Raw genomic sequence first — 13,092 nt, 5'->3', positions numbered from 1 at the left:
GTCCCGGTGGGCAGATTCGGGCTTCCCGGGGAACGCTGTGCGCATGCTTACACCAGCCTGCTCATGCGCGACTGTGTGCGGGGGGGGGGGGGGGGGGCCCGGTGCTGAGTTCAGGGGACGACGAACGCACGCTCCAACTGGAGAGAGCGTGAGCGCCAGGGCGCTCACGTCCACGGGGGGCGGTTGAGGCGGGCGGCTCCGCGTTCCCTGGGAGACGAAGTGCGCCTGCGCTGGCGGCCGAGTGCGCAGGCTCCAGTCGGCGCCTGCCCAAACCGTGAGGCGACACCCAGCAGCGGTTGAGGTGCCTTCGCGCCGGAGGTTCTTGATACGAGATGCTGGTGTTGATGTTGGTGGCGGCGGCGACCTTGCGGCTCTGCTTGGTGGCCGGAGCTCAGCAGCTGTGCCGGTGGGGCTGCCCTCCCCGGGGAGGGGTGTTGCCCAGGGTCGGGGAGGGGGCCGGCTTGTCCTGGAGCGGAGGCTTCCCAGTTTCTAGTTCTAGGAATCGAACTTGGTGTTGCCCCTTCTTTCTGCCCAACTCCAGCCCTTCACCAAGTCCCTCCACTGCCACATCAAAGCTTGGGCCCGATTCCCACCCCTTTGGGCCACGTCCGCCGCCACCGCCCCAGGCCGTGCGCTGCTTTCCCTCGCCCGCTCTGGCCGCAGGAGGGATTTGTAAACGAGTCTGATCTCTCCTCTTTCCCCTGCCCGGATTCTGTGGCGCCCAGGATAAAGCCTAAGTTCCTTGCGCGGCCAGCGTTTTCCCGCATGATCTGGCCCAGGCTTTCCTCGACAGCAGCGCTGCTGACATTTGGGGGCCGTCCTGTGCATTGTAAGATGTTGAGCAGCATCCCTGGCCCCCACCCACCACGGCCGGTAGCGAGCGCTTCCTTCCCCAGGCTTGACAACCAACCAAAAATGTCTCCAGCTACTGCCAAGTGTCCCCTGCAAATTTGAGAACCACTGATGTGGCCCCTGCCCACCCGTGAATCAGTGCTCCAGTCATCTCAAGTCAAACTCCGTCCAGCCTTGGGGGACAGGGGAGTCGGTGTTTGCTACTCGTTCTGCCTGGCACACTTTTGCTTCCATGACTGGTTCCTCGTTCTGATCGTGACTTAAATAGTACCTCTTTTTTTTTTTTTTTTAATGTTTATTTATTTTTGAGACACACACAGAGCACGAGCAGGGGAGGGGCAGAGACAGAGAGGGAGACACGGAATCTGAAGCAGGCTCCAGGCTGTGACCTATCAACACAGAGCCCAACATGGGGCTGGAACTCAACTGTGAGATCATGACCAGAGCGGAAGTTGGCCGCTTAGCTGCCGGAGCTACCCAGGGGCACCTATAGTACATCTTATTTACAGCGCCCCCACCCCCTACCGGTTTTTGCTATCAACCACTAACTTCTGTTACTGTTTTGACAAATGTTTTGTCTACTGCTGTCAGTAGAATATCAGCTCCATGAGGGTATGGAGTATTTATCTCACTCCTTACTCAGAACATGTTTAGATTTTGGTAAATATCAGATCAGTGAATACCGTTTGCAGGGTGCCACGGAGCTAGTCAGATGCTAAAGCCGAGTTCCTGCCCTCCGGCAAACCCTGCCCGGAGTAAGCTGTTCGGCAGGGCCCTGTCTGCCCAGGGAATAGTAGATGTGAGCTTCTGGTGCATGGCCTAACTTGATCTTTACAACAAAGTCCATGGGCAGTAATTCCTTAACGTTCTAATAATAATTTTTTTTAAGATTGTTTTTAGATATTTATTTTGGAGAGAGGGAGAGACAGTGCAAGCAGGGAGCGGCAGAGAGGAGGGAGACCCAGAAGTCAAAGCAGGCTCCAGGCTCTGAGCAGTCAGCACAGAGTCCGATGCAGGCCTCGAACGCATGAACCGCAAGGTCATGACCTGAGCCAAAGTTGGAGACTTAACCGACTGAGCCACCCCGGAGCCCCAACCTTGTTTTATAGATGTGAAAACAGACCCAGCAAAATTAAAGACACACTTACCTAAAGACACAAAACCAGCAAGTGAAAAGTAGAGGTCTCCAGCAAGTTTTACCGGTGGGATTTGTCTCCACACTTGAAAAGATGGGTTCTATCCAATTCTCCCATTTCGTCACCCTGGTTCTCCAAGTGTGGTCCTCGACCAGCAGCATCAGCATCACCTGGGAATTTGTTAGAATTCCCTGGATCTACTGAATCGGAGGTGGGGCCCGGCAATCTGTGGTTTATCAAGCCTCCAGGTGCTTTTGGCACACGTCAAGATGCTGTACCAACATTTTCCAGCCACCAGCACCGTCTCCCTGCCCCTGGCCACAGCCAAAAAAACCCCAAAAACCTGGGAGTAGGAGTTCCTAATATGGGGTCTGCAAATGCGCCTTTATGAGCTCTTGGGAGTTACGTCCCCATTTTTGTGTATACCTAGGTCTGTCTGTGGGAGAGAAAGGCCCACAGTTGCACCAGATTTTCCAGGGGCTCCCATGACCCTAAAGCATCAGGAACAGGTGCTTTAGAGTTAGCCAAGAGGTACCTTGGTAGGAGTCATGCTGAATAAAAATGACAGATGGTCTCTCTTGTCACTTACCTCTAGTATTCACACGGTGAGGACAGGAAAGGTGTTTCATGTTAGTCAGCAAATTCAAGGGGTATGTGGCTCCATACTTCAGTCTCATTTTTCACTTCCAGAACTAACACTTCCTAGTGTTTCTTGGGTGTCAGTGTTGCGTCAGGCACGGAGCACGATCTAATCCCCACCACTGCGCTTTGGAGTAGAGATTCATCTTTCCCGTTTCACTAAAGAACTAGGTTGAAAGAGATCAAGTAACATGAAGAAAGCCGGAAGGTGGAAGTGGGTTTAGAACTCAGATCACCTGAGTTTTTCTCCAGTTTCGTTTAATTTTAACTCTGGAGTTAACAGGAAGCCGACTGTTACTTTGCGTAAATAACGGGGTGCAAGAGGGCACTTTTTTTTCACCCTCTGTGCCCTACGATGCACAAAGAATTAGTTCATCAGCTAAAGTGCGTTTCCTCCTGACATGGCATTATTTCAGAAGCGATGTCTGCATTTCTAAATCCTCTCCAAGTGCCTGCTTTCTACCTTGTTAGCTTTATAATTCCCCGTCCTCTGACCTCTCTGTCGAATAACTGATCGTATGTATGTAAGTAAGCAGTAACATACATAAGGAATGAGATATGAATCATTAGCCTGTGAATCTCTTTTAACTTTATCTTGACCTAATTATAGATTCACGGCAAGTTGCAAATACAGCACAGAGATGTCTCAGGTACCCTTCACCCAGCTTCCCCTCCCCCACCGCATGACATCTGACTAACCAGTGTGTGATATAAAAACAGGAAAATTACATCGCTACTATCCACCTACCTCAATTTCGCCTTTACACTTTCAATGTTTTATATTTGGAAATTGCTTCTCGTCGGGCGCTTGTTACTGATCTTAAGAGTTGTGTGACTGTCTCTCTAGGACCATCTGTATTTTTCATCGAGGACACCACGCTTGATTAAACATCCTTGCAAGAAAAACATAGCCCTGTATCTAGGGTAAGTGACCTTTTTATGTCCTGTTACCGTCCTTTCTATTAAAACGTGAGATCTGCCCTCATTCATTCATCCATTCATTCAACAAACGTTACGGAAGATGGCTCTCCGTCCTGTGTTGCTGGTTACTGGTCTGTAGGGAGCTCGGAGTTGGTGTGGGGGCCAAAGGAAGAGAGAGGAAAACACCGGCAAATAAACTAAAATGATCACAACACTGCGGTGCCTCCTGTCAGAGATCCTTGGTATGATTAGTCATCACGGGGGCCCGAGCACACAAAGCAATGGCAACACCGTGACGGCGTAGTCACTGGGGGATCACATGTCCAGCAGCCAGAGGTTCTGGTGAATCCGGTGGGAGAAGAGAAAGGCGGTCGGAAAGCAGGAGACCTAGAGGCTGAGGAAGGCAGGAGCCAAGGAAGGGAGGGATGTCACGGAGAAGGCAGGGCACGTGGGTGGGGAAAACAGCCAACACAGCAGCGGGGCAGATGGGAGAGAAAGCAAGGACACAGAGGTCCAAGGTTGGCACTCTCTCTGGAAGCCAAGACAGACCGAAGAGAGGAGAAAGGTCACCAGAGAGAGAGAGGCTGCGTAGTGAGGGAGGCAGAGTCTGGACATGACTGCTGGTGGGAAGGCCTGGCCGAGGGGATGGCCACGGAAGCGGGGAGGGATGGGGCCAGGCCCTGGGCCAAGTGAGGACTCAGCTACTCCTGATAAGATGTGAATTCTGTCCTTCCTTGAAAGTTGATCTGCCACTCGTGGCTATCTAAAGTTTCCATCAGCAGCTGAATGGATAAACACAGGGTGAGGCACCCACACCCTGGAACGTTATTCAGCTTTAAAAAGGAAGGACATTCTGGGGCACCCAGGTGGCTCAGTGGGTTGAGCCCCCGACTCTCGACTTCAGCTCAGGTCATGATCCCTGGGTTGTGGATTCAATCCCCTGCATCGGGTTCCACGCTGAGCGTGGAGCCTGTTTAGGATTCTCTCTCTCTCCCTCCGGCCCTTTCTCCGGCTCATGCGCACTCTCTCACTCGTTCTCAAATAAAAAATAAAAATAAAAAAGGGAAGGACATCCTGCCACCATGTGGATGGACCCTGGGGTCACTGTGCACAGTGACAGAAGCCAAACACAGAAAGACACATCCTGCGTGACCCCACTCGCAAGGGGTCCCTAGAGGAGTCCCGTCCGCAGAGACAGAGAGTGGATGGTGAGAGCCAGGGGTGGGGCAGGGGCAGGGAATCAGTGCTTCATGGGGACAGAGTCTCAGTCTGGGGAGATGGAAAGTTCTGGAGACGGATGGCGGGGGCAGCTGCACGACAGTGTGACTGTGCTCAGTGCCACCAAACTGCACCCTAAAGAAATGATGATAATGGTCTATTTTATGTATATTTTATCACCATTAAAATAAGTTTGAAATACAGATTTTATATTGTGTGTATTGTACTGCCATTAAAAAAATTAAACAAAAAATTTAATTAATTAAAACTAAATACAGTGAAAACGCCACAAACTAACCACATTTCAAGCACTCAGTATAGCTGGTGGCAACCGTGTCGGACAGCTTTCCATCATCATGTCTGCTTTAGAGCAGGAGTCACAAACTGTGGCCTCCCAGGCACATTCAGCCTGCCATCTGATTTTGCCGGGTGGCAAGATAAGAATCGTCTTTACATTTTTATATGATTGGAAAAAAAAATCAAAAGTAGAATCATATTTTGTGACGTGAACTGATGTGAAATTCAAATTTTTTTTTTTTTAATGTTTACTTACTTTCGAGAGACAGAGAGACAGAGCGTGAGCCGGGGAGGGGCAGAGAGAGAGGGAGACACAGAATCCAAAGCAGGCTCCAGGTGCTGAGCTGTCAGCACAGAGCCCGACACGGGGCTCGAACCCACAAGCCGCGAGATCATGACCCAAGCCGAAGTCAGATGCTCAACCGACTGAGCCACCCAGGTGCCCCATGGGACATTCTAATGTTTAATAAAATTATGGAGTGTCACGTTTTGCCTATCGTGCTGGTGAGGATGAGGGCAAACGTGGATGAGGCCAAAGTGGGTCCCCCTCCTGTGGGGGACAATTTGGCAGAATCTGTCAAAACGGTCAGCACATGTTCTCAGACACGACGATCCCGTTTCTTGCCAGTTAACCTAAAATTATAACTTGTTGATGTTCCTAGAGCACATGCTTCCTGAGACCTTTGGGTGGAGAACAGGAAGCAGAGAGGGGAGACAGCAGAAGGACACAAGTGAGGGGCTGAGGCTGTGGTCCAGAGAGAGACCTGGGAGGCAGCACTGGAGGGAGACGGGGGAGAATAACGGGACATGGAATCTGGTGGCTCAGAGGAGAAAGAGTCTTGGGGGTGGCTCCACCCAACAATCCATGATGTTCTTTTCTCCCCCAGTGTTTTATTGGTTTTGATGTCAGCCGGATACTCGCTGAAAGTATCTAACCCTGTAAAAGAAACAATATAAAGGTAAAAATAACAGAGAATCCTATCACTCTCATTCCACTATGTATTGGAGGTCCCAGCCAATGCACTATGACAAGAGAAAAATGTGAAATACAAAACACATTAGAAAGAGACAGCATTTTGCCAAATCCAAAGAACTAACCAGCAGCACTGAGTACAGCAGGATGGCCAAATACAACACAGATATTAAAAACATCAACACCGGGGCGCCTGGGTGGCGCCGTCGGTTAAGCGTCCGACTTCAGCCAGGTCACGATCTCGCGCTCCGTGAGTTCGAGCCCCGCGTCGGGCTCTGGGCCGACGGCTCGGAGCCTGGAGCCTGTTTCCGATTCTGTGTCTCCCTCTCTCTCTGCCCCTCCCCCGTTCATGCTCTGTCTCTCTCTCTGTCCCAAAAATAAATAAAAAACGTTGAAAAAAAAAATAAAAAATAAAATAAAAAAAAAACATCAACACCTCTCAGGGCACCTGTGTGGCTCCATCGGTTGAGCATCTGACTCTTGGTTTCAGCTCAGGTCGTGATTTCACGGTTTGTGGGTTTCAAGCCCCATGTCAGGCTCTCTTCCGTCAACACCAAGCCTGCTTGGGATTTCTCTGTCCCTCTCTCTCTTCCCCTCCCCTGTTCACATGTGAGCCTGTGTGTGCACTCACTCACATTCTCTCTATCTCAAAAAATAAACATTAAAAAAAAATTCAACACCTCTCTCGTAAACTAGCCATGAACACTCAAAAAAAGCGGTTATGAAAAACATCATTCCCAGTGACAACAAAAACTTTAAAACACATAAGAATCAACTCAGCAATTCCTTTCTGTCTAAAACCATAAAACTCTCCTGGAGGGGACAGGAGAAAGAGCTCTGGATAAGGAAGCAATATACCATGTTCATGGATGGCCTTTCACTTCTTTCTTTCTTTCTTTTTTAGTTTATTTATTTATTTTGACAGAGAGAGAGAGAGAGAGAGTGCAGAGGAGGAGCACAGATAGAGGGAGAGAGAGAGAATTCCAAACAGGCTTTGCACTGTCAGCGCAGACCTCGATGCGGGGCTCAAACCCACAAACCGTGAGATCATGACCTAAACCAAAATCAAGAGTCTGATGCTTAACCGACTGAGCCACCGAGGCACCCTGATGAATTTTCACTTCTTAAAAGTTTTCCTGCCTGAGGGAACACATTGTTTCTTTCATACACACACATTCCTAGTCTGAAACCTTTTACTTCAGTGGGATCAGAATCATATAAATGGCAAAACTGAAGTTCATCCTGGGTAAGGCAAGTGTCACATATATAAAAGATGTCATTTATATAATTTTATATTTGACATGGTCACACTTTTAAAATAATGTTATTTCAAGAATGCAAATATCCGGTCTATAGAAGTTTACTCATGCAAAAACAGATAGATGGATAGATAGATAGAACTTCAATGGTTCCTTGTTAAAAAAAAAAGGGGGGGGGCGCCTGGGTGGCGCAGTCGGTTAAGCGTCCGACTTCAGCCAGGTCATGATCTCGCGGTCCGTGGGTTCGTGCCCCGCGTCAGGCTCTGGGCCGATGGCTCGGAGCCTGGAGCCTGTTTCCGATTCTGTGTCTCCCTCTCTCTGTGCCCCTCCCCCGTTCATGCTCCGTCTCTCTCTGTCCCAAAAATAAATAAAAAACGTTGAAAAAAAAAATTTTTAAAAAAATAAAATAAAAAATAAAAAAAAGGGGGGGGGTATTTTGTTTCAACAGAACATTTTTAGAGTGCCTATCTTTGTCTCTTTTCTTTTCTTGTATGAAATTGTCCTAATTTAACTCTTTTATTGTCTATTTCAGAAGACAAATTTTTTTCACAAGAGATAATTTCAAGAGTAGTCTCCTTCCACTTTCCGTCCCTACATCGATAAAGGTAGTTATTTTACTTAACCATCTGAAAGATTCCCAACATAAGTAACTCTTGGGGGGGGGGGGGAAGGGGGGAGATACAGTTTGGAAATATCACACTAGTCTGTTTTCGTAAGCCTGGGGGCTTATATTACAACGTACCTCTTGAAAGACATTAAGAGCAATTTCTAAGCCAGAGGAAGGATTGATTCTATTCTAGTCCTATTCTATTCTATTCTATTCTTTTTCCTGAAAAAAAAAAAAACAAACAAAAAAAAAGAGACAATTCTGAAGAGAATTGGAAGTGTGTGAGTTAAGGATAGATTACATACGGTAATCTTGGGCCCTCCCTTAATTGTCCTAAACCAAAACAGAAAAACCTTTACCCTCTCAGTAACTACCCTGAGAAATTCTACCACTGGCCCCTAGCCGAAGAAGCTCTCGCAATAGCATGCATGTCTCTTAAATGTGCATCTAGACGTCTTACTTCCCAAGTCCTGTCAAAAGATGCACTCACGGATCTCCTATGTGTCGTTATTTTTAGGTCGGCGTACCGGAAGTAACATCGGCACATATCGCTGGCTCGGTGTTGCTGTTAGTAGTGAATCAAAAAGTCTATGTTTATGATTACGAGGCCAATTTCTGGAACGCATCTATAGGTATATGTGTGGTTTTTAAAAAAATTTTGTTGGCGATCATCCGAGAACAGGTTGTTGATTTTGGAAATACAAACAGTGCTGCTCCTTGGATGTCAGCCCCTGGACGTCACCTTGTTCTTTAAAATTCAAATGAAAATTGGTTACACGGTGGGAACCTGGTGTTTCTGTCCAGGATCGTGGTTACGAGCCACAAAATCCCGCTCTGACTGATTGGAGTCAATGAGGGACATCAACGGGAACTGCGTGGGAGTGGATGTCAGGAAGGATCGAGGAGGGCCGAGAATGGCTTGTAGGCACTTGGTGACAAGCCTGGGTGATGGGAATATTCAGTCCCACCTACTGCATGTTAGGGACAGAAAACAGGAGAGAAGGTAAGCCATATGAAGAGAGAGAAAGAAGAGAACCATCACGTAGCATGCAAGGTGGCGAGGTCGAGAATGAAGACAAGGAAGATACTATTCTTTGGAAAAGAGGGATGGTTGGGTACCCGTTGAGATGAGAAAGAAAGAGGTCCATCAAGGTTTCTCAACCCTACTGCTGCTGACATTTAGGGCCAGGTCATTCTCGGGGGGGGGGGGGGCTGGCACCCTGGGCACTGTGGGGTGTAGGGCATCCCTAGCCCCACCCACCCCATGTCAGGAGCGCCCCTCCACCGATGCATCCCGACACCCCAAATGTCCCCAGATATCACCGAGTCCAGAGCCACCGGGCTGGTAGATCGCCATCTGGCAACTCGTTCATCTTTTGCTTCCCTTGTGTTAGTTTTGGCAAAAGATTGTGGGCCCCACGAGACGGAACCTGGCCCAGCCAGTGTGGTACCTGCCAGGTGTTTGCTGAGCCCTGGCCGGCGAGGGGCCTGCAGCCCTGAGAGGGACCGAGAAGCACAGCAGAAGAGCCACACCTTGGCTTGGCCTCTGTCTGACTTTTCTCGAGCGCGTTCCAGGGTGACCTCCAAGAACAAGGCGACCGAATACACGGATCCCGGATACGTGGGGGCCGTGCGCAGGCGCGGTGTGGACTGCGGGCTGGTAGAGAACGTACGTATCCCCGAGTGGGGCTGCGAACCCGACGGTAGTTCCAGGCCACAGAAACTGCTCTGACCAGCCTTGGGGCCGTCTCATCGATTTTCACATCCAAACCAAATACAGAGCTGCCTCCAGAACATGAGCCCATCCATTCTTTACAGCACTCACTGCCCGCAGCCAAACTGCCTCCTGGCCCTCCCCGCTTCCTCCCTCCCAACTCTCCCAGGCTGGCTCCCTCTAGCTCTGCAGCCCTTTCCTCTTGCCGACCTTTGACCTTCGGTTCAGTGCTTTTCAATCTTAGCTTCATGCCTCTTTCTCCTTTGGCGGGAGGTGGTGCGGGGGAGGGAAGCATAAAATTCACATAAAAACTGGCCGTTTCCAACCATCTTAAAGTGTACAAAGTACTCTGGCATTTAGAACATTCGCAATGTTGCACAATCATCACCTCTGTCTAGTTCCAGAACATTCCGTCACCCCAAGAAGAGACACTCCCCCATTAGCCGGCACCTCCCCCCCAGCCCCAGTCCCAGCCCCAGCCCCTGGCAGTCACGGTCCCCCTTCCTGTCTGTGGATGAGCCTGTGCTGGACGTTTCACACACATGGACTCACACCCCTTGTGGCTTTTTTGTATCTGGTTCCTTCCCCCAGCGTCGTGTGTTCGAAGTTCCTCCCCATTTTAGCGGGTGTCACTGCCTCTCTCCTTTTAAAGGCTGAATAATGTTCCCCCGTGTGGATGAACCACTTTTGTTTATCCGTTCATCAGCCGGTGGACGTTCGGTTGGTTTCATTCTTTTGGGTATTCGTGAATAGTGCTACTATGCACCTTTGTGCGTGAGTTTGTGTGTGGATGTAGGTTTTCAGTTCCCTGGGGTAATATAACTGAGGAGAGCAGGTGCCGGGCCATGTGGAAACTCCATGTTTTAATTTATTGAAGGAACCATAAGGGTTCCTCGTAACATAAGTCAGTCTGCTCTCCATCCTTCCCCTTTTCTTCATAACTTTCTTTAATAGCATCCAAAGGGCTAACTCCCCACCCTGGCTCCCACCACATACCTTCTGTCTCTGTGGACGAGACTCCCCTGGGATCATATAAGTGAACTCATACAGGATTTGTCCTTTCGTGTCTGGCTTATTCTACTGAGCATCATGTCCCCAAGGCTCATCCATATTATAATAGGTGCCAGAATGTTCTATCTCTTTTTTTTTTTTTTAAGTTTATTTATTTATTTTGAGAGAGAGAAAGAAGGCATGAGTGTGGGAGGGGCAGAGAGAATCCCAAGCAGGCTCTGCACAGTCAGCACAGAGCCCAGTGCGGGGCTTAAACTCACAAACTGTGAGATCGTGACCTGAGCTGAAGTCAGATGCTTAATGGACTGAACCACCCTGGTGCCCCAGAATGTCCTGCCTTTTTAAGGCCAATTAATATTCCGCTGCGTGTATACGTGACGTTTCTGTTCACCCATTCATCTGCCGCTGGACCCTTGGGTTGCTTTCTCCATGTTTCAGTTATTGTGAATAATCCTGCCATGAAGCACGGGGGCGCGTGTGCAAATATCTCTTTGTGTCTCTGCCTTCAGTTCCTTTGGGCATAGACCCAGAAGTGGGATTTCCAGAGCTCTATTTTCAATTTTTTGAGGCACCGTCACCCTGTTTTCCATGCCCCGGGCACCAGCTTACATTCTCACCAACGGTGCACAAGGGTTCCAGTCACTCCCCACCCTCGCCAACGCTCGTTTGCTGTGTCTCCGATAATAACCATCCTGATGCGTGCGTGGGCTATCTCACTGTGGTCTTGCTTTGCATTTCCCTAATGATCAGCGATGTCGAGGGCAGCTTTTCATGTCTTGTCGGCCACGTGTATATTTTCCTAGGAGCTGAAGCTTCTGCTTTTAACAGAGAATCCACAAGGGGCGCCTGGGTGGCTCAGTCGGTTAAGCGTCCGGCTTCTGCTCAAGTCAGGATCTCACGGTTCATGAGTTTGAGCCACGCGTCGTTGGGCTCTGTGCTGACAGCTCAGAGCCCGGAGCCTGCTTTGGATTCTGTGTCTCCCTCTCTCTGCCCCTCCCCAGCTTGTACTCTGTCTCTCTCTGTCTCCCTCTCAAAAATATTTAAAATAACTGAAATAGAATCAATGAATGCCTCGCCAAGAGAAAGGAGCCTTTCCTGCCATTTTGGCAGGGTCCTAAGAGTTCCTGCAAAGCCAGTGGTTCTCAGCTCTGACGGCTGTGTCCCTCAGGTGACACTTGCCATTGTCTGGAGATACTGCCCACAACCGAGAACGATCTGGCCCCAAATGTCAGTAGGGTCAAGGCTGAGAAACCCCGCTCTACCCTTTTCCCTGGAAATTAGGGAACTCGTGTTTTTTATGATTTATATTTTTTTCTAAGTAGTCTCCATGCCCAACATGGGGCTCGAACCCACAACCCAAGACCAAGAGTCGCATGCTCTTATAACAGCCAGCCAGACGCCCCACAAACTCATGTTTTTGTTTTTTTAATGCTCTTTCCCTTTTAGGTATAGAACACCCTGTTTCACATATTTCTGGTGATAATTGTTGTTACAGCGGACATCCCTTTTGTGTGGTGAGTATACAGTGTGTAGCCTGTCCATTTTTACAGTGCTTTGAACATAGATAATTAAGAATGAAAATAAGGACAGAGTAAGCCATGAGAGCTGGCACATCAAGTCCCAGGATGGGCTTGGGCAATGTCTCTTCTCCACGGTTCAGGAGAGGGATCCCCTGGCTGGCAGGAATATATCCACCTTTGTTCCTTTTTTTTTTTTAATGTTTATTTATTTATTTTGAGAGGGAAAGTGTGTGCACAAGTGGGAGCAGGGCAGAGAGAGAGAGAGAGAGAGAGCAGCAAAGAATCCCAACCTGGATCCCAACTGTGAGGAGAGCCCAATGTGGGGCTTGATCTCATGAACCACAAGATCACGACCTGAGCCGAAATCAAGAGTCGGATGCTCAACAGACTGAGCCACCCAGGTGCCCCCTACTCTCTCTCTCTCTTTTTTTAAATAAGTTTCTTCCTTTTTTAAACTTGATATTTTGAAATAATTACAGACCCTACAAGAAGTCCCATGCCCCCTTTACCAATGGTTCTTCCAATGGTTCCATCTTATGTAACTACAGTATAAAACTAAAACTTGGGGGGCCCCTGAGGGGGCATCTGGGGGGCTCAGTCAGTTAAGCATCCAATTTCAGCTCAGGTCGTGATCTCACAGTTCGTGGGTTCGAGCCCCACATCAGGCTCTGTGCTGACAGCTCAGAGCCTGGAGCCGTGCTTCAGATTCTGTGTCTCCCTCTCTCTCCCTGCCCTTCCGCCATTCGTGCTCTGTCTCTGTCTCTGTCTCTCTCAAAAATAAACAAACCTTAAAAAAAATACTAAAAACTAAAACTGGGAAAGCAACATGGAAATAACACGTGTGTCTGGTTCTATGCCGTGTTTGAAGTCACACGTGTGAAGTCCCAGAACTGCCACTACCCTCAAGATACTACCCTGTTCCATCGCCCCAAAGCTCTCCATACA

The 13,092-nt window shown here is 49.0% G+C and overlaps 1 protein-coding gene across 1 annotated transcript in view; it reads left to right on the top strand.

Annotated features, from left to right (window-relative positions):
• The first annotated feature begins 240 nt into the window (after positions 1–240).
• CATSPERD (cation channel sperm associated auxiliary subunit delta) overlaps positions 241–13,092 on the top strand; it is a 43,397-nt gene continuing 30,545 nt past the window's right edge. The window contains exons 1-6 of the mRNA XM_058728316.1: positions 241–406; positions 2,584–2,638; positions 3,475–3,551; positions 7,828–7,900; positions 8,420–8,534; positions 12,074–12,141. Of these exons, the coding sequence (XP_058584299.1) occupies positions 333–406; positions 2,584–2,638; positions 3,475–3,551; positions 7,828–7,900; positions 8,420–8,534; positions 12,074–12,141 (462 nt within the window). The 5' untranslated portion in view covers positions 241–332. The remainder of the gene's footprint in view (positions 407–2,583; positions 2,639–3,474; positions 3,552–7,827; positions 7,901–8,419; positions 8,535–12,073; positions 12,142–13,092) is intronic.

Source organism: Neofelis nebulosa, chromosome 4 (genome assembly GCF_028018385.1).
Source record: "Neofelis nebulosa isolate mNeoNeb1 chromosome 4, mNeoNeb1.pri, whole genome shotgun sequence".
Classification (NCBI taxonomy): Eukaryota; Metazoa; Chordata; class Mammalia; order Carnivora; family Felidae; genus Neofelis; species Neofelis nebulosa.
The sequence above is the reverse complement of the archived record's forward strand: the minus strand, read 5'-3'. Positions and strand labels throughout refer to the sequence as shown.